The 26,041-nt window shown below is 43.5% G+C and overlaps 1 protein-coding gene across 2 annotated transcripts in view; it reads left to right on the top strand.

Annotated features, from left to right (window-relative positions):
- The first annotated feature begins 12,745 nt into the window (after positions 1-12,745).
- HHAT (hedgehog acyltransferase) overlaps positions 12,746-26,041 on the top strand; it is a 163,592-nt gene continuing 150,296 nt past the window's right edge. The window contains exons 1-7 of one of the 2 annotated variants that reach the window (XM_074820638.1): positions 12,746-12,879; positions 13,246-13,382; positions 14,792-14,859; positions 16,549-16,662; positions 17,131-17,325; positions 18,613-18,825; positions 22,429-22,600. In XM_074820638.1, coding sequence (XP_074676739.1) covers positions 13,289-13,382; positions 14,792-14,859; positions 16,549-16,662; positions 17,131-17,325; positions 18,613-18,825; positions 22,429-22,600 — 856 coding nt within the window. In that variant the 5' untranslated portion in view covers positions 12,746-12,879; positions 13,246-13,288. The remainder of the gene's footprint in view (positions 12,880-13,245; positions 13,383-14,791; positions 14,860-16,548; positions 16,663-17,130; positions 17,326-18,612; positions 18,826-22,428; positions 22,601-26,041) is intronic. The other variant, XM_074820639.1, reaches the window with a different exon arrangement.

The following is a 26,041-nucleotide window of genomic DNA, read 5'->3' as shown; positions in this document are numbered from 1 at the left end:
CACAAATATCATACGTCTGGTTTAAATCATTTCTTTTTTGACATTTGCGGTGAAAAACTAAAGCAAGATGCTGCCTCAACCCATCATAAAAGAGTATGATTTGGAATACAGCAAGTTTTCAGCATGGTCTTGCAGACAGATAATATAATTCTGTTAATTTAGCAGCCAGGACTGTTACTGCCTGCATTTTTATGTCTTGCTTCCCTTTCATTTTGTATTCTGTAGTTGCACCAATTAATTTTCAGTCACAGAGGGAAATGAGCAGCAATCTTGAAACTCACTCACTTTCTCAGCCCCCTGTCCTTTAGAATAGGGAATAGAATGCTGTTTGTTTTCTGATTTTTTGGGGTGGGGGTGAGACATAAGTCATCTTTTCTCACGTTGTAACCATCTTCCACAGGCTTAAGGCGAAGGGCCCAAAGCCTAATAATGAAATGGGATCATCTCAGGAATATAATGTCCAGAATATAATTTCCCAGAGGACTAATGCCTTACCCAGATGATTTTCCACATTAATACCCAGTCTGAAAAAAAATCTATTACTGCATTTCCTTATAGATTACTTCAACATATACCAAGGATGACAGAGGCTTCTTTGGGAGCCAGACAAGCCTGAAAGCCTGGCACTGAGTCCTAGAGTGTGAACTACAGAATCACAGAATTGTCTAGGTTGGAAAAGACCTTGAAGATCATCCAGTCCAACCATCCAATCGGGACAACGAGACTCAGAAATTCCTGTGTAGTTTCCCCAGCCCTTTCCCAAAGGCCTGTGTGGAAGGGCTCTGGATAGTGTCACAGGTATGTGTGTCTGTGTGCTGCTTGTGTCACGTTAGCCTCATCAGTATGCTGAATAGTGGGAGAGTGTGTCTAAAATCCCACTTGATTACACTAGATGACTTACCAGAGGCCTTGAAGGCCAGCATAAACTTTGGCCAAATGTAGCTGTAAGCCGAGATAATGTGAGAGCCCTGACACAGAGATCAGCTCCCTTGCAGAGGTGATCAGCTGGTTTTCCAGCCCTCACCAATTCACTTTATGCTGACGCCAACTACGTCTTCTTCCTCTCATGCCTGTGGTGCCAGTGTTGCTTGACCACTTTAGCCTCGTTCTTCATTCTGTCCCTTCTCCTGCACAGCTCCGCCTGTTCCCACAGATTGAGCCCTAAAAATTTCCCCTCAGCACTTTAAAGGATTTGTTCTTAATGAAAAATGAAAACATACTGAAACAAACAGTGTGAGGAGCCTCTCTACTGCTTTTTTATCATTGTAATTGTGTCTTTTTCCATCCATGGTCTGTTGCGATCCCTTGGCCATGTTATGTCTAATTTAGTGATTCCGAGATTAAAGGACAAAAGCGTTAGCTGGTTCATGTCTGTAGTGCTGTGCAGGTTTATACCAGCTGAGCATCTGAATTCATGTGTGCTAAAAATCCTTTTGCAGACTAATCGAGTGACATTTCACATATGGAGGGAGCAACTTGCCTATCCAGCTGTACAGCTGGTTTGAGCCCTGAATGTTTTGGCTGTAAAATAACAATGATATCCAGAACCCAATAGTGAGAAGAGGATTTTTATAACCTATTTCTTGGAAGCAGATCGGAGGATCTGAAAGCCAAGCTGGGTGTTTTAAGGTTTGCACATCTACCAGGATAAAGATTTTGCAATTAGAGTTAATTAATACTTGGTTGGTGAACCAAAACCAAATCATTCTCACCCAGTTCAAATTATGAAAAGAGAAAATATTGTTTGGAGTTTACTCTCCAGTGGGACTAATTATTCTCTATATTTCACCCATCACATTATAATCCTCTTCAGAGAAAAGAAAGAATAAATGTTCTCATTAAATTCTGAAACAGGCATTTTTTTTTTCTGACAAGTTGCTCTTCCTTTGAAGAGGCTAATATCCGATGATGGAAATCATAAAGAATAAATAAAAAAGCTTTGTAGAGAATGATTTATTTAAAATTACACTGTCAAAGAGCTTTTCATAATAATTAAAAAAATTCACAATGTTTGTGATGAAAACTCTATTGAAACTGCAATCTGCTTACTCACCTGGTGGTATTTTCATGTTCTTACTTAATGAACACACTCTGTGTTTTGTTATTGTAAGGCTGCCTGGGAGAGCTGGGCTGGTAGCATTGACGCTTTCCTCAAAGACAGAAGTCTCAATTGAGCAAATCAGGCCTATTCAACAAACTACTTGAGCATGCTCTCAAGTTCCATTAATTCGAATGATTTTCTGACCTGGAGACCAAAGGGTCCCTAGTAGTCACACAAGGCTTTTGCTCTCATTCTTTGCAGTAGGACCAGATGCTTTGGGTACAGTGTGTGTGTCGGGTGAAACTGCATGGGAACGCTCTCCTTAGTAGCTGTGTACACACAGTTCTGATTTCCCTGTGAGAGCAGTGTGTGTTTGATATCCACAGCAGAACGGACTGCTGGGTGAACGAGAGTTACCTCTGAGGACGGAGAGCTGTTTAACACCTTCAAAATCAAATTGTTCTGGTACTATGCCAATTCAAAAGCCAACTCCCTTAAGAAGGTAGATGTGGTCAAATGAGGCTCCTGTGGACCATTATGAACCTGGACTTTTTCTCTCCAAGAGTAATTTCATCATTCCTGGAAGCCCATCATATAAGTGTGCCTGATGAAACACACCTCTTGGCAGCCAGGTGAAGAAATACCTTTTCCTTAGTTAAGGAGTGTCCAAATGAAGAAAAGCGGCTCCACAGTTAGCAGATCTATTTATATATATGAAACAGTATAATTCGGACCTGTATGATGATCCTACCTGAACATGTGAAAAAAACCTTCCCTCTCATACCTAGGAAAAACTTGTCTTAGCTGTGAAGTAATTAATCTGGAGGAGTGTAGTCTGAAGTAGGGAATGGTTATGGACTTCTCCAGGCCTGTTTGCCTGCCAAAGTGTTACTGAGGGGCAGAAAATGTCCCAGAGAAGATCATATCCAATTTTGGTGGGACTTTGCTTATAGGCTTATACCAGCTATATAAGCGCAGCTGTAAGACTAAATGGCGCTTGGTCCATTTGACCAAAGTCCCCTGAGCAACATGTCAGTGTTGTAAACGCGCTTCCCTGCCCCACAGCCTGCTATCTGCTCTCCCTCAGCTGCAGGACTTCTCAGTAGCTCATTCTATTCCCGGCCTCGAAGTTTGTCTCCGTGGGTACCAGGTCTGGATCCATGGAGTGCTGCCATCTCCTCTGAGAGTTGTTCTGTGTTACAGCTAGTGTTATCCGTCAAAACTGGAATCGTTGCTTTTCCTTTTGATCTATATAATTTTTCAGGCTGACTTACTCTCAATCTAATTTTCTAATACAGCTACTGTCGTAAGTAAGGTATTAGAGACTCTGGCACTTTGAGATTCTCTGATTCAGACACTTGAATTGCTACATGACCAATACATGCTGTCAGCCAACTCCTAAAGCAATGTTAGAAAAGAACTGCATTGCCCTGGAAAAGTGGCATTATCCTGTCCTAATTTTAAAAACTACACTGCACCTATTCTGTGTGCTGTTAACAAAAAATATGCTGCGGGCCATACCAAAGAAATATGTATCCCACAGCTAAGTCCACATGAATTTTTTTTTAACACACAAGTTCAGACATGGTTTTCAAGCATGATGAATAAAGAACAATGTCCTGTTTGTGGGGGTGTGTGCACTGTCAAGCAGGCGAGGTTTAAATGGCTGCAGATTTTTGAATGGGAATCAAAAAAGGTCGTTTGGAAATGGACAACGTTTGCTCCTGCACAGTTTGTGACTAAACATCTGGGATTCACAGAGGACACTAGAAAAAGGTATTAGTAGTAAACAAGGTTTTGCTGGTTTCTTCCACAGAAAGAGCAATACCAAGAATAAAAATGGTAACAGAGTAGAAATTGTTCAAAATTTTTGTGCGGTGTGCACTTAAGCTGCTTTTAACAATTATGGTCTTCTTTCTTTGCTTTGTTTTTTTTCTCCACTCAGAGCCTCAAAAATTGACTAGCTCTAATGAAAAAGAAAAGACGCCGATGTTATACAGTAGTGGAAAACAAACCAATTTGTTGAAAATTACTGTTGAAAAGTATTCTTTGCTAATAGGTTACATTTATTCTCTTGAAACATTGTGCAAATTTTTAAATTCTTCTGAGGCTGTAGTGAATGTTTTTCATCTTTACAATAATGTTTTGAGGAATCACAGATAGCAGGCATCTCAGAAGGGGAACATAAGTACCCTCCTGAAGCAGATTTTACCATAATATCATACTTCTGTACCTATTTTCTCCCCTCTTCAGGAAATACCGAAAAAAATTACTTGCTTTCAAGCTATAATAACTTAGCAATTTCTTCATTTATGCCCTTCAAGAAGGTTTATATCATACTTATAGTTGTTTCATCTGCCTCTTTTCTGTTGATTCCCCCATTTCAGAAAATGGACATAAATGAGCGTAGGTATTGATGTGAAGAATACTGATGCATTATTTTAACATATTTATTCCCTGTAAACATTCATTAGTTAGAAAGGAACGCTTTTCTCAAAGCACTTCCCAGCACATTCTTAAAACACAATCATCCAAATAGACTACTCTGAGAGCAGGCATCACCCAGGCATTAATAACCTGGTAGCTGAAGGCTTGTTGGCTTTCTTACCAAAGCCATTCTTCCAGCTTCTCTTGGTTCAGGAAAGCAAATGTGCCTTGCAGCATGCCCTGAAGGATGATAAAGTCAGGCTATTATTGGCAATAGTTAGTCTTTAGAGGGAAAGCATGAAGTATTGTTCTGAGCACAAGACAAAACCTGAAACTCCCAGTCCCAGCTCTGACTATGATTCTCTCCAAGGCTTTGGGTAAACCACTTGATCTCTTGACCTCAATTTCTTTATCTGTAAAATGGCGATAATATCACTTTGTTTTGCTGACTAATTTTACAAGACGTTGGAAAATTAATGCTTGAAAACCACTTTGATGGTAACAAGTGCATTTTAAGTGTGAGGTTTAATACAAACAGCTCATAAGAATGGTGTTCTGCACTCTGTTATAAAGTAATCAGGACAGATTAAATGCTTAAGTCATATCACAGGATCTACAGCTGTGTTTTTAGAGCAATCCACAATAACATTTCCTTAGAAAAAGCTGTAGAAAGTGGAAACCAAAAATGCTCCCCACTGTTTCCTTTATTTTTCAGACTTGTTCTCTATATATGGGTTGCAGCTCTGAATGATGAGGCTAGTTGACCCAGGTCTATTGTCTGACCCTTCCTCTAGAAACTCCCTTCTGGAGAAAAGGCTGTCAACAGCCAGGTGAATGATGGGCTAATTCCAAAGAGAGGCCAGCATCTAAACCAGAAATGGGGTAAACTGGAGGTACCTAACTGAACACTGCCACTTAAAACCACTTAATGCCAGTGGTGCTGAAATGCTCTAACATTTCCCTGTTTGACCCAAAATATCTTTGGGCACCTGGAGCTCTGCTTTATTCCTTGTGCATACTCCCTGTGTCCCAGGTAGTGCTGTGAAAACTTGTAGGGCGTCTCTGAGTTCGGTAACAGTCCCTCCGTGCTCCCCAAGGGCCGCTAGGAGTAAGCTTGCACCAGCAGCCAGAGCAGGTCCCACTCTCTACACCCTCAAGGCAGCCATCACCACTTTCTTTTTAAAATACAAGTGGCACAACCTAAAGCTCCGAGCAAACCTCAGGATGTGAGACTGACAGATCTTGTATTCTCTTCAGCCTCAGAGTTTCCATCTGTCTCCATTACAGAAGCAAGCTCAGGAAAAACAATGTGGTGGGGAAAAAGAGCTCTCCACTTTTCCATGGAAGGGCTATCACCTGACAAAAAAAGAATGCAGGATACCTGGGCCCAAAAAGAAAAAAAAGTGCAAGTATGGTGCTGTATCTAGTATCTGGGACACTCGTGAGAGAAAGGATTTTTATGGTTTTCAGTCTTCCATACAATTGTCTTTGTATTTTGCACTAAATCTCCATTGACTCAACTGTGTGAAGCACTGTCCAGAGATGATGACACTCAGTTGTCTCCTCCAGGCAGCCTAGAGGCTGATCTGTCTTGTAGGGCTTGCATCATTTTGATGGGCTGGTCCTTATTCAGTTCATTTTCCATGTCAAGGTGATGTTTTAAAGAGGTGAATCCTCTTCTCGCTTTCCAGTGAAAAGCTCTCAACTCAGACTAAATAAGGCAGGAAGATTATGGCAGTTCATGGTAGATGTGAGGTTTGAAACCTATTCCAGATCTACAGTAGTCAATGAAGACATTGTGCATTGAAAGCATCACCTTGTCCTGAGGCAGTAATTTGATGTATTTGCAAATCATGTTGCAGTTATAAGCCACAATTGGCAATGACCCACTTTTTTATTGTACACAGTGTTAGTCAGTTGATTTGTGCTAGTTGCAGAGCAAAATTTTGGCATTTCAAATTGCTGTAAATATTTATGAGTTAAATGCAATTTTTGCTAATATTTTAGCACCGTTATTGGAAGAGATTATCCGCAAAGGGTGAGATGTTGCTGGCATTTTGCACAGGCACCAAGAGAGCTTTTGAATTCTTTTTCCTATTGAAAGGCATAATCTCAAGAACAATCTAAAAAATGCTTCAAGTATGACAGAGCACTTCTCATCATCTATATACATTTATGGCTTGTTACATAAACACAGAAGCAAAATAGAAGATGTCTGCATCATAAAGTCAGGTTTTTTATGACTTGGAAGCCCATCCTGGAGTACTGCCCTCTCTTCATGGAAAGGTGAAACACAAAGTGGAGACAAATTAGGGAGAAGTCAATGCATAGAGCAAGAAAGCTTCTCAGATAAAGCATACAGAAGCATTTGTTTTCTGAAACGTCCTTAGAGGAAGGCTCCTCCTGACCAGTAATGTAATGTTACCTTAGTTCTTAAGATGCCGTCCATGTACTCAGGTAGGAAACCAGCTAGAAGCTTTTTATTTACAACACAATGTGGAGGCAGGTGCAGATTGATCTGAGCGTGCATACATGTAAAGGGAACAGGACCCTGCAGCCATAAGGCCACAAGTGCACCAGGTAGCCAAGGAGTATGCATGACTGTGGCCACGAATATAACTGCATTGACTTGAATATTCAGTGGATTTTTCATATCTGTGTTGTGGTAGAGCTTAGAAGGAACAACTGGCAATTAAGGCGTTATAGACTATGCCCCACACACTCATGGAACAAAAAGACAGTCCCTGAAGAGAGGGCAGCCTGAATAATAAGGGAAATATTGGCATTGCTCGTGAAACTAAGATGTAGCAAGGTCCCTTCATAAAAGATATCAGAATGTATCCAATCCACTTAGAAATGTTTGTGAGAAATAATACTTCTACCAGAAAGTTAACATAAAAGACAGGTCTATATCTTTGCCTCATTGCTATGAGGGAGGAGTTTCTGAGTTCTCTGCTGGTTCTGTCTGAACCGCTGGCTACTCGACAGGGCTGTATTGGCTCCATTTGTGATGTTGTGAACAGTCAGCTCCACTGAGTCTTCTTAGTTTTACAGACCTTGAAAAGACAAAAGAAAAATATTCTGCCAAATAGAAATAGTCAACCTGGAATGTATTCCCACTCTTTCACAAGGATATGGCAAACAATAGGAAGTAAGGGATAAATCAGTAAAATAGAAGTGGTTGTGGTAGCTGGAATGATCCTTTACTGGCTGTTCATATAGCGAAGCGATGTGAAGAGAAGAGAGTTTAGAAAATTTTCTCAATAGGTAGTGAGAGAGGCCATTCTGGCTGAATATTTTTTGTCAATTATAATATAGTAATCTGAGATGTATTTTTTTGCTACATTTATTCCATTCACTGAACTGATTAAAAAGGCAATGTTTTCAGGAATATAGCTATGGATTAAATATAGATGTGCACAGATAGGAGTAATTTCTTATGCCACTGAAAAAGATGTGTATAATTTGGTATAATAGAATGAGATTTGCATCTGATTTATAACCTCAGTGTAACTAAATTTAAATCACCTTTTGGATCACTTACATTTTGTCAGCTACTTGCCCTGTTGGAGGTCAGGTGGTAGTCTTGCCATCGTTTGTAATAATGTAAATTATAATTGAGTAAACTGGCTGTGATCAGGCCTTTTTTTTTCTGAATTTCATTCCACTATTACTTAAAAATGGTAAGAAAAGTAATACCTGAAGTAGGGATTTTTTTGAAGCATCCCTTCTCCCATGTTTGGACTGGACCATCCGTTCTGCCCAAGGATGACTGAGATACTGAAATACCGAGGTGTTTAAATATTCCAGTAGTGGATTAACCGCTTCCTCACTAGGAATCACGGAAGGTTTCGATATGATGGCTAAGGTATGTAGGAGTTGATTCACTATCCCCTTAACTCCCACCATTTCACACTTAAAGCTAGACAACTTCTAAGGCGTATTGTGGGAAAAAGAAAAAAAGCCTTTCAGTTTAATGGCTGATTACTTTGAAACTAAGGCTCAAGCATGATTAACTAAGACTTAGACATGATCAAAGTAGCACAGCTGAACCTCACCCCAGCTATGGTAGCTGTACTCAAGTGGACTCTACATCCATGGTGAGAGCAAGGCTGTACAACTGCTTTCATTGGAGGGAAGAATGAGTAATCAGGAAAGAAATCCACTAAAAGGCTCTGACCAGGAGGATGGTTTTCAGGGCTTTAGTTAAGCAAAGCAGGTAGTGTATTGATGAGGAAGCCACTGAGATGTTCAACATGAATCCAACAGTGAGCTGCTTAGTTACAATACTGGATTAATTTACTGTATTTTTTTACTGTATTTTTTCCAAAAGTAATTTTATGAATCCCCAGTCAGAAGCATGATGGTAATTTTCTAGCCTCAGAGCATGAAACAAGTTCTCAAAGATGCAAGGGATTCATTAAAAGGAAGCCAGGAAAATTGTTATATCTGCATGCACAGAAATACTGACTTTGTGATTGCAAGGATCTCTATATAAACAATGTCTGCGTAGATACAGCTAAAAGTGATGGGGAAAAAAAAATTCTTGGCACTTCACAGAGAACCAGTTTCAGGGCTGGGGGTCAGAGGAAAGAGGAACCTGTAAAGGTGGGGCTATCTGCAATACTGACCAAACTGTAATGCTTGCTTTTCATTAAAGCCAAGCCAAACAAGACGAAAAGGGCAAACTTGCATGTTGTCTCCCTAGAGTTCATAACTCTGTGCCTGAGATCTCCAGAGGGAGGGTTCATGTTAACCTCAGTTGTGTCATATTTAACTTGGCTATTGGAAGACTCACTTGGCTCTCTTCGTAAATACCACACCTTTTATATTTTTGACTCTCCCCCTTTTAATATTGCTGTTTTGCTACATGGAGATTTCTTGTCATACTTGTGATTTCTTCTAAATATACATGGCTCATCCTCCTGTCTGCTGCTGAACTTCTCATCTGCAGACTCTCAGTGGGTGCTGATCATGTCCCATCACTCAGATGTTGCACAGAGGGGGTGTTACTGTGTGATTTCCAGAGGGTGAATAAAAACAAGAGGTTTGGTTCAATGCTGTAAGATATCAACCTGTGAGGGAAAGCTCTAGGGCACTGCTTGTAATTCCCAGGGGGACTTTATATTCAGAAAAGCAGTGAAAAGCCCTATGCTTTAGCCTGCCTGAGGACTCTACTGCTGGATTCATAAATACTCATTTTGACTTCTTAACAGCATGCAAAACAAATGACAAGTTGAAAAAAAGGGTTGAAAACGCGAGCTTCAGTTTACTTTCCCAGCTGCAAAATGCCTCAGTTGCCCACCTTATTGCCTTTTACGCCCCCACCCTGCCTTGTCCCTGTAGTCATGACAAGGCCCCAGAATTAAGAGTTCTGTAATGAGCTCACATTGGAAGAACTTGCACAGAAAGGCAATAATAAGGGCCCTTTTAAAAAGCCTCCTGATACCTCTGTCCTTCTTGATTCTGGAATAATTTGCTTAAGTTTCTATAGCTGATCACATAAGAAAGGCAGACTGTCACCAAAGAGCATTTGAACTTTATGGTCAAAACCCAACGCTTCCAGCCCAAGTGCTATACCAGCTTCAGAAGAGATAGAAATAAAAAAGGGGACATGAACTGGTCAGCTAGAGACAGACTCTCTTCTAGTGATGCTTGTACTGATCGGCAAGAGGCTGGCACTGCACCCTCCACTGTTCATCAAGGCCATGGTGGGGACTGGATGCCTTCCTGCTGGCTCCCAGTAGCAAAGATGGACACGGACCTCTTCGGCAGGTTGTTGCCTTTGCACTTTGTAGCCATTCTGGTGCTGAGTAAGAGTTGGTACAAACCTTCAGGCAGAACTGATGCTCCAAATTTGTTCCAGAGAAACACCTCTACTATCACAAATAATCATTCTGCCCAAGGTGGATTGCTTATTTTGGCCTCAGAGGAACATGCTGTATGTGTACACAGCATCGCACCACTTTCTTCCCAAAGGGCAGTTGTCTTGAAGAGGCTGCCAGGCCTGTGCAGCTGCTGGGACACATGGCAAATGACATTAAAAATCTTTACCTCCTTGCTGATCAAATGAGAATTGGGGCTTGCTGCTGCTGCTTTTCTAGGGTTTTTGCTCTCAGGTTTCTCCACTGCCTGTCAGTGACTATAGCAGCAGCAGAACTAGCTTTTATTCATGCCATCTAAAACGGTGAGGGCTGTGTCAACGTGTAGGTGTTCATGCCAGTGATGCTCAGCAGCTTAGTTTACAGCTAGTCTCGCAAAGTCGTTCATTGAGATTCTTGTCACGTTTTACTATACAAAATCCTTTGAATAAGGATGGGGGGGAAAAAAAATCATCTAATGTAGAAGTCCAGGCAGTGAGATCTTCCAGCTGGGACTGTTGGCAGAGTTTGTCAGTGTTCCTGCTCCACCCCTCTGTGGAAGGGTAGCAGCTCACCTGCTAGCAGAGTGTACATGGGCTCCTGGATGTCACCACATAACTAATGACAAAGATGTCCTTTTCAGTGTAGCCTGATGTAAAAGCTGTAACTTGTTATACCTCTTCCCTGTCTGATGCTGCAGTACGGCTCCTCCGTGCATACTGTTTGTGTTATGCAGCCACCTAGAGGGCCTGCTGCCTGTACCGCCTTCACGCTGTTGACCAGAAATCACAAAACTGCTGGAAAATATAAGCTCTGCTGACCCTTAGTGGCTGTAAATTGGCTGTAGTGCTGTGGGAATCTTTTTACAAATTCAGGACTGCTGTTGTTCTGGTGCTGTTATGCAGGTGTCATATTTTTTGGGGGGGAAGGTGCTGACTAACCTGCTGAGGGCAAAAACTGGGGAAGCACTGTCAGCAGAGAAGAGGATCTGGGTATCATAGAGGAGAATATACCCGACCTTGATATTTTACCGCAGTTCCACAGAGCAACTGCCGTATCTTACATCTAGGGGCTATCAAAATTGACATTGTAAACTGAAGGTGAGTCATTGCCTGGCAAAGAGAGAAGGGAAGAAAAACTGGAGGCAAAAGGCAAAATGACCAAAGACCACCACGTGGCTCTGACAGATGGATGTGATTCTTGGAGACACCAGGAGATGCATGTCTGGTTCAGATAGGGAAGACAACCGCTTGTACTGGTGAGACTTCACCTGGAGTATCAGACACAAGCCTGGCTTTCAAAGATCAGGAAACAGGAATTTGAATATGCAAAGAAGGCCTCAAAGTAATCAGGGGAACTGAAATACTATTTTACATGAGGAACTTAAAGATTCAGCAAGACAATATCCAAAAGGATATGAAATGTTTCCCCGATTAAAAAAAGGTGTCAGTGATGTCAACAACAGAGAAGGATAAAAGTATCACGGTGCAAGATCGGCTGAGCATAAATTGCCCAAATCTTTTGTGCTGGAAAGTCTGTGTGTTTTTAACATTGAGAACAGTGAGGTTCATTAGCCGTTTCTGAAGTGTGAGGAGGAACAAAACTTCTTCCCTCGCTAAAACGCAGGTTGATCCATGGGGTGGTTGTCAGCACCAGCATTTCCAGCCCTACATTCCTGCTTTGGTGGTGCTCTTCAGACCTGCTGATTTATCAGGTTATGTCATGACGACTGTAAAAAGAGTGTCCCTGCATTAGCGTCCCTTGCACTCCATCAGGGGAAAAAAGTCCGTGAGAGGCTGTCGCGGACACCCTTTTGGTCTGAATATCACCCTTCCTTTTGACTTCACTGTTAATTCGCACGGCATCTCCTGGAACAACTTTTCAGAGGCCTCAACTTTTTGCTATGTTTGAAGACGTCTGTGTTTTCACTCTTCCCTGCAGCACTTGACCGTCTGCCAGAGCCATCCCCGCGGCTTGGCCCGCTCCGGTAAAACACTGCCGCTGGCACCCTCGTCCCGGGACGCCTCTGCACAAGTGACACCCTCCTGTGATCCCGCAGCCGTGAGGGTGCCTTACATCCGCGCTCGGGTCGCGGTAAATGCTACGGAGACACAAGACCAGAACGATTTCATGCACGTTACACGCCCAAAGGCCACGGTGTTTCTCAGTAGCCCGGCTCCGCACAGTCCTCCGGCGGGGCCGCAGCGGCAGCCGGCGAGGGGCCGGGAGCGGGGCCTGCCCGACCCCCGCTCCGCGGAGAGCCCGGCGGGGCGGGCTGCGGCGCCGCCCGGAGGCCGGGAAAGGGCGCGCAGGGGCGGGGAGCTCCGCCCCGCTCCCGCCCGCCCTCCGCGGGGGGCGGCCGCAGCTCTGAAGGGGGCGGGCGGGGTCGGGGCTTCCGTGGAGCGGAGGGGGCGGCGTGGCCCGGAGCTGCCCCGCAGGTGCCCCTCGCTGGGGGCCGCCTGCCCGCCACGGCGCCGGCGCCTCGGCTCGGCCCGGCCCGCCTGCAGCCGCGACTGCTGCTCCCGCTCCCGGCGGCGGAGCCCTCCTCAGGTGAGCGGGGTCCCCTCTTCTGCTCCCCTTGGTCCTGGGTCGGCGAGAGCAGCCGGGGTCCGGCCCTGGCCTTAGTCTTGCGCCGAGGGCCCCGCCGGGCCCGGACCGCACCGAGCCCTCGGCCCCGGGGCCTCCGCGGCCGCCGCGGTCGGGCAGGGCTCGCCTCGCCTCCCGTCCCGGCAGCTGCCGGAGGAGCCCGGCCGCCTCCTCGCCCCGCGCCCGCCCGCCGCAGGGCCCCGGCAGCGCGCTCGGTGGCCGCTGCCCGGCTGGGTTCCGCGCCGAGGGCCCGGCGTGCGGGTTGTCCCGGTGCCTGGTGCCCGCCCGTCTTCCGCGGGGAAACCTCTCCCGTCCTCTGTTTCCCCGCAGGGAGGCGGCCGGCGGGGTCTGCGGGGGAGCAGCTCCCAGGCCGATGCTGCTGCCGGCCTGGGAAATGTGTGTCTACGGGGCCCTGACCGTGGGCTCCCACCTCTACGCTTTCTACGAAGCGCACCAAGTGTCTCAAAGTAAGTGTGCGGTGCGGGTGTGCTCGCTCCCGCAGCGCCTCCCGCCCGGGCTGGGAGGCTGGACGTGTGCTCTCAGGGATGGCTTCTGCTTCGCTCCCCTGCAAGGAGCGCCTCTGCTCTGCCTGCCCGCAAGCCAGCCCCGGGTGAGGACGCGGTAGCCAGGTGCCAGCAGGGCAGGGAGCTTTTCCCAGGGCTTTTCTGCCTCGAGGGCTGGGGAGGCCCTTGGCCGTGGTGTCCTGGCACCCGGCTGTCAGGGAGGAGGTGAGGGAGACCGCTGAAGTCAGCTACTCAAATGGGGGAAGTGTAGGAATGTTGGCTCTGAATTGGGGTTTTTCCTGGCTAGTCTTGAACCTTTTCACCTGCAGCCCCTTGGAGGTGGGTGGTTCAGAAGCAGCTGTGCCTCCTGATGGTGCTTGCTGGGGGTTGAACCTGAGGAGGCCCCAGGGCAGGTGGGTGCTGCCCTGCCTGGAGCTGTGGGGCTCCTGTGCTGGGTTGTGGGCTTGGAGCAATGACTGAGTTGTCTCTGCAGCTTTGGGGTCAGTTTCTCTCCAAATACCCACCTGTGCCTTGGGTGTAACCTCTGAGTAGCTGCTGTAGTGGCTTGGTTCTGGTTCAGTGGGGCTGTGTAGTGCAGAGGAGGGGTGGGGTTTTAAACAATTTAAATACAATTTGTGGATGAAGTGAAGCTGTGTTCTGGCACATGAGTATTTTAAGGGAAATGAAGGTGGCATTACCTAATAAAACTATAGCTGGTTAGAGAGGCTTGTTAGGGAGATGTTTATTGCAACTTACTAGGCTTTAATCAGCAAGGTGTTCTACATTAATGACCCTAGCTGGCCTTCAGAAGTGCTTAAGGGAAGGACAGGAGTGTCAGAAAGGTATTTGCAGGGTAGCGAAGGAAGTGCTGAGTAAATGGGTACAAGGCTGCGCACCCACACGTGCAGCATGTCTTCTGCAGAGATGGCAAAAAGCTGCAGGGGAACAGGCTCTGGAGGCATCTTCTCTGAGCAGCTTTGCCCTGTTCTGGCCATACTGGTCACTGTCAGGTCTGTGTGTCCCTTCTGCTGTGGTGGGAGAAACCAGGCAGTCCTGAAAGAGGGGGAAATGAGGATTAGTGATGGTCCTGTGTGGTAAAAAGTTGGTCGCTGTCTGCTACTGCCCCTGTTGCAAGGGGGTATCAAAGCATAGGTTCTGGGCAATTCAGCAGCTTTGCCTTTGCTGCGGGGCAGAGCTGGGGCCTGGTTGGGCAGCTCCTCTGGTGAGCGGTGACCTGCCCTTCCCTGGCTCCAAGTGTCCCCATCGGCGGAGGCAATGTGGGACTGTGTTGCTCTTGAGCAGCAGGGGCCATGTCCCTGGGTCTCCCTGCTCAGGCTGCTGTGTCCTTAGCAAAGGTTTGCTCTTCTCTGCAGAATATGAAGCTGTGATGGACAGAAGATTTGGACTGGAACCAGGGACTCTTTTTCGGGGCCTCAAGAAGGTAGGATGGGTGACCAGTACCAGCATCTTTTATTTTGTGGCAATAATGTGAACATCATGTCTCCATGTTCTTTGCTTCCCAAGCTTCTGAGTTAGCTTCAGAGGTTTGTAGTAACTTTGCAGATTTGGATATTCATAGTTAATTTCGGTCTGTTTCTAATGAAGAAGAGGGACTTGCTGGGTGTGTCTAGATCTAAGAATCATAACCAAAGTTTTGTCTCTTTTCTTGATCCCTGTCCTAAGCGTTTCTCCTTTGTTACATCATTTAATAACCTTCTATTTTACTGCTTGGCCTTAAAAGCTATAATCACATTTGTTTCCTGCAGCCTCTTCCCCCTTTTTCTTGCCACTGAGTGGTTTGGAAATTGTTTAACATCAGTGAACGTGCGTTTTCCTCTTGGTTGGCTTGTAGTCCAGCATAGAGGAGAGCAGATTTTTGAGGTGTAAGGACTTAAAGAAACTTGGTTGGTCTTAAGACTAATAAGAAAACCAATACCCCTCTACCCCAAACCAAAAAACAACCAACTCCCCCACCCTTGCATGTTTTTGACCTCACATCCTTTTGAAGAAGTGCAACTAATATTAAGGATAATTTATGCAAGACCAGGAATGCACTTCTGTGGAAGTATTTTGGTGTTTGGGCCCAACATTGCTGCTGGTAAGGGACCCTTGATGTGCTTTCAAGAAAGCCATAAAGCAGTTGTGGAGCTGAACTTCTAGTGGGGTTCTGTATGGGACACAAGGCTACCATCTGATACTTCTTACCTAGCTTAGATAAAAACCCATGTCACAGGAGTCTCCAACTGACCTGAATTCATCGGATCCCACCTAGGCTTTCTTGAAACAGGGAGTGTAACTTCTCTTCCAGCAAGGTGCCTTTTCACCCAAGCTCTTGGTTTTCCAAGGCAGAGCAGAGTTGCTCTCTGAATCCCTCAGGAGAGGTGAGGGGCACACACAAGGAAGGCAGGTATCTGTTTCTCTGTTGCTTTTCTCAAAAGCTCTTAAAAGGCTGACAGAAGTTGAAAAAAGAAAAATTCCTGGCTAAACTTTTCATGAATTAAGTGTAGTCCAAAACTGATTTGGTTTTTTTCTTTCTAAATGAAAAAAAATTCCTAAAATGAAAAGGATCAGGGCAAGCATAGGTGTGAATTTGTTGGGTTTGAAGAGAGAGTCAGCAACAGTAGTAGCAGACTAATTTGTTGTTTCCTGAGAAGCTTCCTGACATGGGAACCAAAGCAAGGGTGTGTTGGACTGGGAGGCCCTGAGAAGTGGGACCCTTGTTCCAGGCTGCATCTCTGTAGTCACCAGCCTGTTCTCCATGTCCCAGGGAGGAGGGGGAAGGGGGTGTGTGTGCCTCCCTGCCCACTTTCTGGTTGGAAAACTCCCCAGGGTTTGTGGGGAAAGGCAATGATTACTGCTTGGTTAGGTTCAGTACCAGTGTGGGGCTTAACAGTGTGGTCACAACACCATCTAAAGCTCTTTTTCTGAATTTCACACCACTGGAAGTCAGAATGGTACTGTCTGAGCTCACTGTTCTAAGTGACCCAGCTGGACTGCTGAAAGGACATTCCTCAGATAGAGTTCTGTGGTGTTGGGTAACGGACCTCGTGTGTTAGAGATGTTTCCTTGTCCTGTAAGAACATGCTTTTATGGCCAGATACAATAGTGATTGGTTCCCTTGATGCCCCAGGACCCCACAGACTTTGAGTGGAGCTACTGGATTGAATGGGGAAGGGAACGTATACTGTGGCTTCTGGCTGGTCACCTGCTGGTATCACAAGTGTCCAGGCTCTTGGTGGAGAAGGTATGTATGGATTTCCTTCACAGCAGAGAGTTTCTGTGGGTTTTAGTTTACTCTGGCCATGGGAAACTTTGCACTGAGGCTACTGAGTGTGGAAAATACCATTCTGTGGGGTGAATTGTGTGAGTGGGTCTGTAGCAATGCACAGGTGAGGCCAAGTAGGTCGGTTGCTGTAGTGTTTGGAGACTTCAGCTTCCAACCTGTGAAAGTCTGTGCTTTGTTGTGAACCATTAACCAGTGTCATTTGACTTGTACACAAAAGGAAGGTGTAGTTATTCCTTTCCAAGACTGTGAGGTGATGACTGTTTGGGTTTTGGAACGGTTGCTAAATGATTGTCTGAGTGTGGGAAATGACTGTCATGTTTCTACTGCATGTTTCTTCTCTAGACCCTGTGTAGGACAGCACAGATATTGGGTGTTTTTTATTTTGGAAATCAAACTAAAAATTGTTCATTTTTCTTTTTCTAACAGTATAAACCATGGTGCTTGATGGTTTATGGAATGGCTGCTTGCTGGTTGTTACTGGGAATCAAGGGCTTTGCTGTCATTTTGGTACATGCAACTATTTCGTTTGCTGTGGCTCAGTTTCAGCTGTCGCTCCTGACATGGTTGTGCTCCCTTATCCTGCTGTCCACTTTGCGCATACCAGCTGTGGAAGAAGCCAAGGTAATGTGAGAAGGACTAATTAAACATCAAATTAATTATGGTGGTGACTGTCCATTATGGCAGGTATCTTTATGATAGAGTACTATCCCTTCAGTTGATGTAAGCAGAGGTTGACTTGAAAAACCTTAGGGAGTAGAGCTGCAGTGACTCATGCTGGAGCTTCTCCAGTTAGAAAAGTCATATTTCTCAACCATGCTGGCTGGTACATTGAGATGAAAGTATGTGCCTTAATGTGTAAGTGGTGTTCAGTAGAGCTGGAGTATGATAATATTTACTAGTGCTCTAGTAACCACGTTTCGTGTTCTTTGGAGCTTGGTGTTTGGATTCACATCCAGGAGTTGCTTAGTCAAGCCTGACTGTACTGTGTTGGTGACTGGAGACTTCTGCATGGAAAGGGGAAATGTTTCTCCACCACTTTGATTTGTACCAAATGAGTTGCTTGCTCATAGCTGGTTGGTGCAAGCTCAAGTTTTGCTCTTTCTCTAACAGCTTTTGCTGGGCCATACAGATTTTGGAGAAGCTGCTGCTCAGTTGTGAGGAAATGTCCTTGTTGCATTCACTTAGATTAAGGGGAAAAACTGAGCATATGTTATAAGGTTTGTTACCCTGATGTTCAGCAGGAGGCCAGAGGGGAGATGAGCAGGTAGGGTCTCTTCATGTGGTGTAGACAGATTTGTCTCTTGCTGAAAGGAGGAAAGGACCTGCTGCAATACAACTGTAATCAGCCAAACTGTTTGCTGATGTTCCCAAGTTTTTTGTGATTTGTTTTTTGTTACCGGAAACAGGTGTGACAGTGAGTGTGAAACTTGATAAATGCTCAGTAACGTTTTGCCACTCTCAAATTTTCTCAGGAGTGACTAATTCTCTTCAGATCTGAACTACAGCCTTGGCTTCAGCCATAGCAGTCCCTTGGCTGTCAGTAGTGTTCTCAGCTGGTTTGGATATTGTATTACTGGACCAACTCTGAGTGAGATAATGGCATTCCTGTAAGAAAAGCTCTCCTGCTGTCAGTTCTTCACAAACTGATACATTTCTGAAATCAAGCTGTTGTCTCTTTATGCTGGTTGCAATAGCTCTGGAGGCCCTTTCTCCATCAACAGCCAGTGCTTGTTGTTTATGTGTAAAGTAGTGCTGTTCACTTCAGATGCTTGTTCCAGCTGCTGTTTGCTTTAGTTGTTTCCTGCTGCTGGTGACCCTGAAAGTTAGAATCTGGGTGGACATCATTGTCCAGTCATGTAGAAAACACAGCATTGCGCCATCATTGTCTGGCTTTGTTTTGTCTTGCAGAGAAAGTGGTATGACACCGAAAATGAGTATTATCTGCTGCTCTTCACTGTGTCTGTCCGCTGCCTCTTCTGCACAAGCTTCAGCCTGGAGTACTGCTGGCATGGACCTGCCCAGAAGTCAACCCACTCGTTCCTGTGGATGCTGGCATATGTGTTTTATTATCCCATGTTCCACAACGGACCCCTTATGAATTTTGATGAATTCAGTAAGCAGGTAACAGTGGTTTTTAAGATCACGCAGTTACAGATTTTCAGTGCATCTGTGCCTCAGGTGAATTGGGTGAAGAACTATTGAAGTGGATGGTGATCTCTTTTCAGCTGCCAAATCCATGCACAGACCCTATACTTTGAGGAATAAAATTTAAAATTAAAGTGTGATGGGTTTGGGTTTTTTGCTCATCTTGAGAGGTTTTAATACCAATCATGAGAATTTTAGACAACTTCATCTAGTTTTCCTTGAGATGCTCTTTTAATGGTATGTTTCATAATGTGGTTTACAGGTACGCCTGAGTTTTTATTTATTTCCTGCTTAACTACTTGAGAAAAGTTAATACTGATGAGACTTTCAAACAGAGGGTGTTCCTGATATCAGTCTGTATCTATCATCTTTTTCTGTGTAAGTGTTGAAGTATGCTGCATGCAAAAGGGAAGGCTGTAGTTAGAAACCAGTCTTGGGTATTCATGCTTGTATGCCAGCCATGGTGTAATACTGAACTTGCATAAGGCTGGTAACTAATGTTGAAAATACATTGTCAAAATAAGTCTTTATATCTAGTGCTTGGGTGGAGAGAGGTTGATTAGACTCCAGTGTTAGAGAAGGTGGAAAGAAAGCAAGATAATTTATGAAGGCTGGCTGATAAATCTTCTCTGTAGACTCTGATCTCTATTTCTATCTGAAATAAATATTTTTCCCTTAATGAGGTACTTTGGAAAAAAAGGCAAAACAAAACCAAGCAGAAAAGGAGTTTTTATGCATGTTTTGACTTCAGTAAAAGCATCTATCTATAACTAATATTTTTCCTCCTTACTAGTGACTTGAAGGATTTCAGTTTTTTACTTAATCTCCTTGGAGATTAAGAATTGTTTGGGTGTTTTAAGCTACCTTCCACATAACTTTGAAAATATCAAGTAGAGTTACAGGAATGTGAAGACTGGACAATTTTGAGTGTAGCATTGGGAATTTGATGGTGTCCTGGATATCAATGTCAAGACAAGCCTTCTTCCTCAAGTTCTACTTTACAGGATCTTCTTTGTCTGACGTCAGATTCATCCCTTCAACCTGGGAGCAAGTGACACATGTCATTACATTTGGAGAGTGTTCATAATTTTAGCGTGCAGCTGCTGGACTGGATTTTTGTTTTCATCTCTTCCATCAGGTGGAATAAAGTAACGTTTTCAGCAGCAGCTGGCTGTTAACTCCAGAACAGGTTTCGGAGTCACAGAAAGCTGCTGGTTTGTATTGGAATTCTTGAAGACTCCAATTTCCCCTCATGTTGGCGTGAAAACAGCTGATTTACTTGGAACACTTTTCTTCAGACTTTAGCAAGCTGAGCAGCTCCTTAAATGTGAAAGACCTGCCTTTCTTGCTGAATGTTTTTCCTAGTGCCTTGCAGGCTGCTTTTCAAGCCTGCTTCTACATGACAGGAGAAAACCCCACATTTCCGTGCTTTATTGCTTTCCTTATTTTCTTGCACACTTGAGTAAGAAGTGAAATCACCACCCATGATGTCTATAGCTAACATCATTGGGAAGAGTGGACATTTCAAACCATAAAACTGCTGTTTCAACTTATGTATAGAAGCCTAGGTGCTTCCTTCTGTTTATATTTGGAAATTTTCTGTTGAAGCCACAGCAAATAGACTGGGCTTTATGCAAGTGGAAACAGATTCTGGTGGACCCCTGAGTGACAAGTCCTATGCTCATTTGTCTTCAGTAGCTCTGGAAGATGCAAAGCTGAATTTTGTTATCCTGGGCTGGATGTTGTAGGAAAAATCCGCATAGACTTGCATAGAAACTGAGGTAATTTATTTTTTTTACTGTTTATTGTTTTGTAGCTTCTGAAGTGTGTTAAATTCCATCTATATTCTTGTACCCCTAGCAGAGGGAGAGGTTGTTGGGTTTTGTTTTTGTGTTTTTTTTTTTTTAAAGAATGTTTCAGAAGACTGTAAGACTTCAAGTTGTGAGCAGCTTGGGGATAGCTGTAGGAAAACCTGAGGGTGGTCTTGCATTGAAACTAATCTCATCTGGTATGGCTCCGCAAAGACTTGTGCAGAGACCATCTGTATTTTTGCTGTGAGGAGAAAAAGGAAGACTGAGAATGGTATGCCTGTATTTGCAATAGGTTCTCATTTAAATATGAACAGACCTGTTTGGTTACAGCCATAAAGAAGAAGGAAAAAACTGAACAACCTTAATGTGTTTCTTGTTGGTGATTGCTGGAGTGCATTGTCAGAGCCCTTACCTGAGCAGAGGATGTTGCCTGGACAGCTGAGGTTGGAGAAGGGTTTCAAAGTTTGCAGCACCCAGCAGTTGATTCAAGTGCAAAACGCAAAGAGTGTGTTTATCGCTGCTGTCAGAAAGACTACCTGCAGAACCCCTTAACTGAAGCTGAGACTGAGACAAGGGCTCCTGCTGAGCACCCTGGAAAGCAGAAGTCCTGGAAGTGGAGGCAGAGAAACTGCTGTATGTCCTGAAGGGTGTTAATACCAATGCTGGCAATTGGCATCCATTGCCAGGCAAAAATGAGACTGATGCTTCATCAATGGCCTTGTTGAATTTCTGGGTTGAAGCACGGCATAGCAGTTCTAGTCGTGGGTTTGAAGGCCTGTTGTGCAAATCCCTGCAATTAAATAGTAGTCTCCCAGTTTTCATCTAACTGGTACAAATGAACCTTGAAAATGAGTGTCCTGCTTTGTTTGTAAGTGAGCAGAGCTAACTGCCTATTTGCTGTACTGTGTGCTTGCAATTGAGGGGTTTTGTCTGTGCAGATGGATGGGTTGGTTGCTTGTCTTCTACATGCATTTGTGGTGGCAAGTTAGAGACCGAAGAAGGAAATGTTGCACACACACAATGATAACATACCAAACATGACTAAATTTTTAGGCAATCTTATGTTTCTGTTATTTAATTATATTCCCTTTTACTGTAGAAAGAAGGTAAAATAATAGTATACTAGTGTGTTTACTACAGTTAGCCGCATAAGAATTTGGGGCATCTTGAGAAGCCTGTAAACTGCAAACCTTGTCTTATCCAGTATTTAACTTCCACTGAACTGCCATTTGCTCAGCATGTCATGTAGGTCTTGTTGACTTTGGCAATACTGCAGGAAGAAAATGAACTGTCCTCAAATAATCAATCCCATGCAGCTGGTAGAAGTTGGAAGTATTTTAAGAGCAAGCAGTCATTGTTTCTGTGTTTGGTAGGGCTGCTGCTTGGAAAACCTCCTTCATAGTTGTAGTTTCTTTAAACTTTTTTGATTATCTCTAGAGGTTGATCAAGTTACAGGAATTAAAAAAAAAAAAGTGTCTCATGTCTGGATTCTGTTCAGGTTAACAGCACTTGGCCTTTTCTACAACAGTTTGGTGCAGTGTATATTCCTGTTTGGTCTCTTTTTGATTTCTACTGCTTACTGAGATTGAGAATGGAGAGACCAGTCTCCCTCAAGAGTATGTCAGGAATTTCCAAATGGTATCGTCAAATGGTCCCTTTAATAATAGTAATGAATAGCAAATGAAATTTAAAAAAAAGTTCTTGGGATGAGTATTTGAGTAAAACAGTCACTTATGTGCCATATAACCTCTCTGGATTTCTTTTTTAGATGAGACGACAAGAAGCCTTCAGTTTGAAGACCAATCTCAGCATCTTAATTGTGGGCATAATTCGTATTTTCTTTTGGTGGTGTCTGGCTGAGCTGATGATTCACCTCATGTATATCCATGCTCTCTACAGCAGTGCTCCACCTTTGGAAGCTGCATCATACTGGGCCTTGGGTGAGTATAGAAACAATAGCAGAAATCTTTCTTCTCCCACCACTTCAAGAACCCCAGTCTACTTTTATGTCCATCTGTAGGTACTTATGAATAGTACCTTATGGCCAGTCACTGTCAGAAATATGGTCTGCAGACTTAATATAATATAATATGTAGATTCTCTTAAGAAGCTTACAGTTGAACTTATTGATCTGCTTCCTAAATTAAAAAATATTCTGTATTTTTTTTGCAATCTAAAGTGTGTGTATAAACTTTAGTCTGAAGTGGTTTCTTACCCTCCCTAAGTCAAGGAACTGGACACTTAAAAAAAGTTTTAGTGTAGGAATAGAGGAGAGGAGATGTTAGGAATTGAAGTGTGTTTTGATCTTCTTCAGTGTTTGATGTTTCTAGTTAGTCACGTTGAAGGGTAAAATGACAGTACTCATGAAAAGAGCAGAGGGAAGAAATTGCGAACAAGGTGGCCTGAAAGTAGCAGTTAGTGCCTCTCAGCTATGTTTTCCTGCTTGACTTCCCCCTCTTCTGCCCACTCCCAGCTCCCTGGGATTTCATTAAAATGACTAACTTGGGGGGAAAAAAAACCGAGCACTGATGAACATATAAAATGGCAAGAGCTTTGTGTGCTGGTATGTAGTTAGACATAGGCTAACCCATAAGAAACTGATGTATGTGGTTAGTTTGATTTCTTTTGTTTGTTTGTTTTCCACTGTCCTGCCATGTGTATCACCAAGTAGGAGGAGTGAAAGCAGAGAAACCCCAGGCATTAAAACTGGGTTCTGAAAAAGCCTTGGTGATTGCCAAATTGAAGGTGTCTCTTACTGTAGCAGCAAGTAAACACAAATCAATACACACACTGATACGGTCCTATCAAGCATTCATTGGAGATCATGTTCGATGAGCAGTGTGTGTGCTGGAGCACACTTGTGTATTGGACTCTGGTCAGCAGAGGGCAATGTGTGTGCTCTGTCTCTCTACATATGTGTGTGCATATGTACACAGTTAACATGTATTTCAATATATAAAAAAGAGCAAGAGCAGATGGAGAGCAGAAAGTGAGAGATTTGCCTCTGTGGTTCATTCTATCTCTCCTCACTCAGTCACTGTTTAGAATGTGGATTCTGAGTTTTCATGTCCTGTTCTAAGTGTCAGTTCATTGATGAATTAAATCTGTTGGCTCCTGGTGGTATCTGAATGTCTGACAAAAATCTGGCTAGTGGGTAAGGCAGGCAAGGCTATGGAATTAGGGATGAAATATTCCAGCTTTGGTGTTACTAGTGGATTCCTCTTTCCCTTAAAGATTACCAATATTGATTTTTAAAAAAGGGGGGGGGAGTTACTTTTCAGACAATAGCTAAGTAGGCTGTATATTTGACGAAATCAAGTGCTATATCCTAAGAATTAAAACGCATTTTGAACAGATGATTAGAAAAGGCTAAAATGCTTAAAAAAAACAGGTGATGAAAGACAGTCTTAAAGCAAGTTTGGACTGTAAAGATGCCTGATTAAAATATGATCATTTGAATTGAAACAAGGCCCCTGTGAAGACTCTGCTTTTAGGAGAGGTGTGTTCAAAGTGTAACCCTACTTTTGTTGAGCCTTGTCTTTGTAGTAATGAAAGCAGGTGTTTAAAATATACTACAAATGAGATTGTGAGGCAGAAGTTTGTCACTTCTTAGAACATTTTCTCTGCCAGTTTTATCACAGTGACTCTACAGGTCTCCTGAGACTCAAATCAGTGACAGGACACTGTTGTGACTTGCTTTAGGGAGCCACTGATATGAGTAAGAGTACTGGCAATATTTTTCTGTTGATCCTTACGGATCTTACCATGCTTCTACACCAGTTCTTGTACCGAGCCAAACGTTCCTCTCCATTATTGCGCATTTTGTGTTATTGAATTAAAACCAATTACATCAGATAACTGAGTCTTGAGACCAAGGAAGCAGCTTGTTGTTGTCTCAGGAGGATTAACCACATGATAATGCCTTTCTGCATTGCTGTTTGGTTTTTTTTTTGTTCATTTTGTGTTTCCTATTTAACTACCACAGCTTCAAAACAGCATGGAGCATCTAATTACATCATGATGCCTGGCTGCCCCAATAGCCTGTTAAACTTAGGGGAAAGGCTGTGAGGCTGTTCTGCAATTAGCTCTAATTAGGGAGGTTATAACTGCTCCTTCATATTTCTTCTGGGATGTCTTTGAATGATAGGCAATAAATGCCAGCAGTGCAGATAAAGGTGACAGTGCTATGAGATTTTGCTCTTGGCATCTTAAGGGCAATGATGATGGTCAGTCTACACCTCGGAAGTGTGAAGCTACATGGTGTTCTGCATCACTTCATGTGGTGTTCCTGTGAGGTGAGACAGCAAAGAAAAAAAAAAACAAACTGAGTTGCAATGCTTGTTTAAAAATGCCCACGTACAACATTGTTTATGGCCATGTAAAGCAGAAATGCTAGTTACCTGAAGTAACATTTCAGTGCACACAGGTATGAAATTAAGCAAAAATATTACCTGGGAAAATATATTACCCAGCAGTAAGAGAATTATTTTCTCTTGTGTGGAAGGAATTAGGCAAATGAGTGTCTAAAAGCAGCAATATACAAAATGGTGCATGTATTGTTTTGATGCCTGTGTATTTAACTATAACAAAGATGCAAGCTACCTTCAGTATTACTGTTTGCGTGGATTAGCTGCTCTTAATACATTCTGTGAATTGTATGGTTGGTTTTTAAATTTCTTAAATTTTGTGTCCTTTTGCCACTAAACCAAAGATCCTTTTAGGTCAAATGTTCAGGTGGTTCTTTTCTCCATGCCCTTTACAAGCCAGTACCTGCATGACTGTAACAACACTCTTGCCTATAGGTTATGTTACCTCATTCCTTTCAATTAATTTGAAAATGCCTAGTTCTGTGTATTCTCATACTCTTCTGAAAGTGAGCATGTCAGAGTCAGTGCAGAGTTTCTCCCTTGCTAGAGTAAGCCACTCTGTCCTAGATAACTCAGCTGGGCTGTGTGTTTCTTGTCATGTGTGTTACCATGGTGTCTTAAAGGCTCGGAGGGCATTGTAGCCTTGCTTCACCCTTTGCTTGTTGAATATCCTCCAGCCTCTTTATTGGCTATATAATCTGGGTAGATGAAGCCTGTCTTTTGAATAAACAATGATGTGGCACATGCTTTCCTGCATTGTTGTACTATGGATGGAAGAACTGCTGTAATAGAAGTATCTGTGCAATCACTTTAATTGCTGTTATATGCAGGTTATATTTATAACAGGCAAGTTTCAAGGTCATTAACTGGGTGATAAGTGTTGGGAATTATGAGCAGAAGACTAAAGACATAGTTCATGTGAAGGTAGAACCTTCAATTCTCTCCCAGTCACCCATGTTTTCCTGGATTACTCCTCTCTACATTTCTTAACTAGTGCATGGCAGTCGCCAGTAA

Source organism: Strix aluco, chromosome 3 (genome assembly GCF_031877795.1).
Source record: "Strix aluco isolate bStrAlu1 chromosome 3, bStrAlu1.hap1, whole genome shotgun sequence".
Lineage (NCBI taxonomy): Eukaryota > Metazoa > Chordata > Aves > Strigiformes > Strigidae > Strix > Strix aluco.
This window is presented reverse-complemented; position numbering and strand designations above follow the sequence as displayed.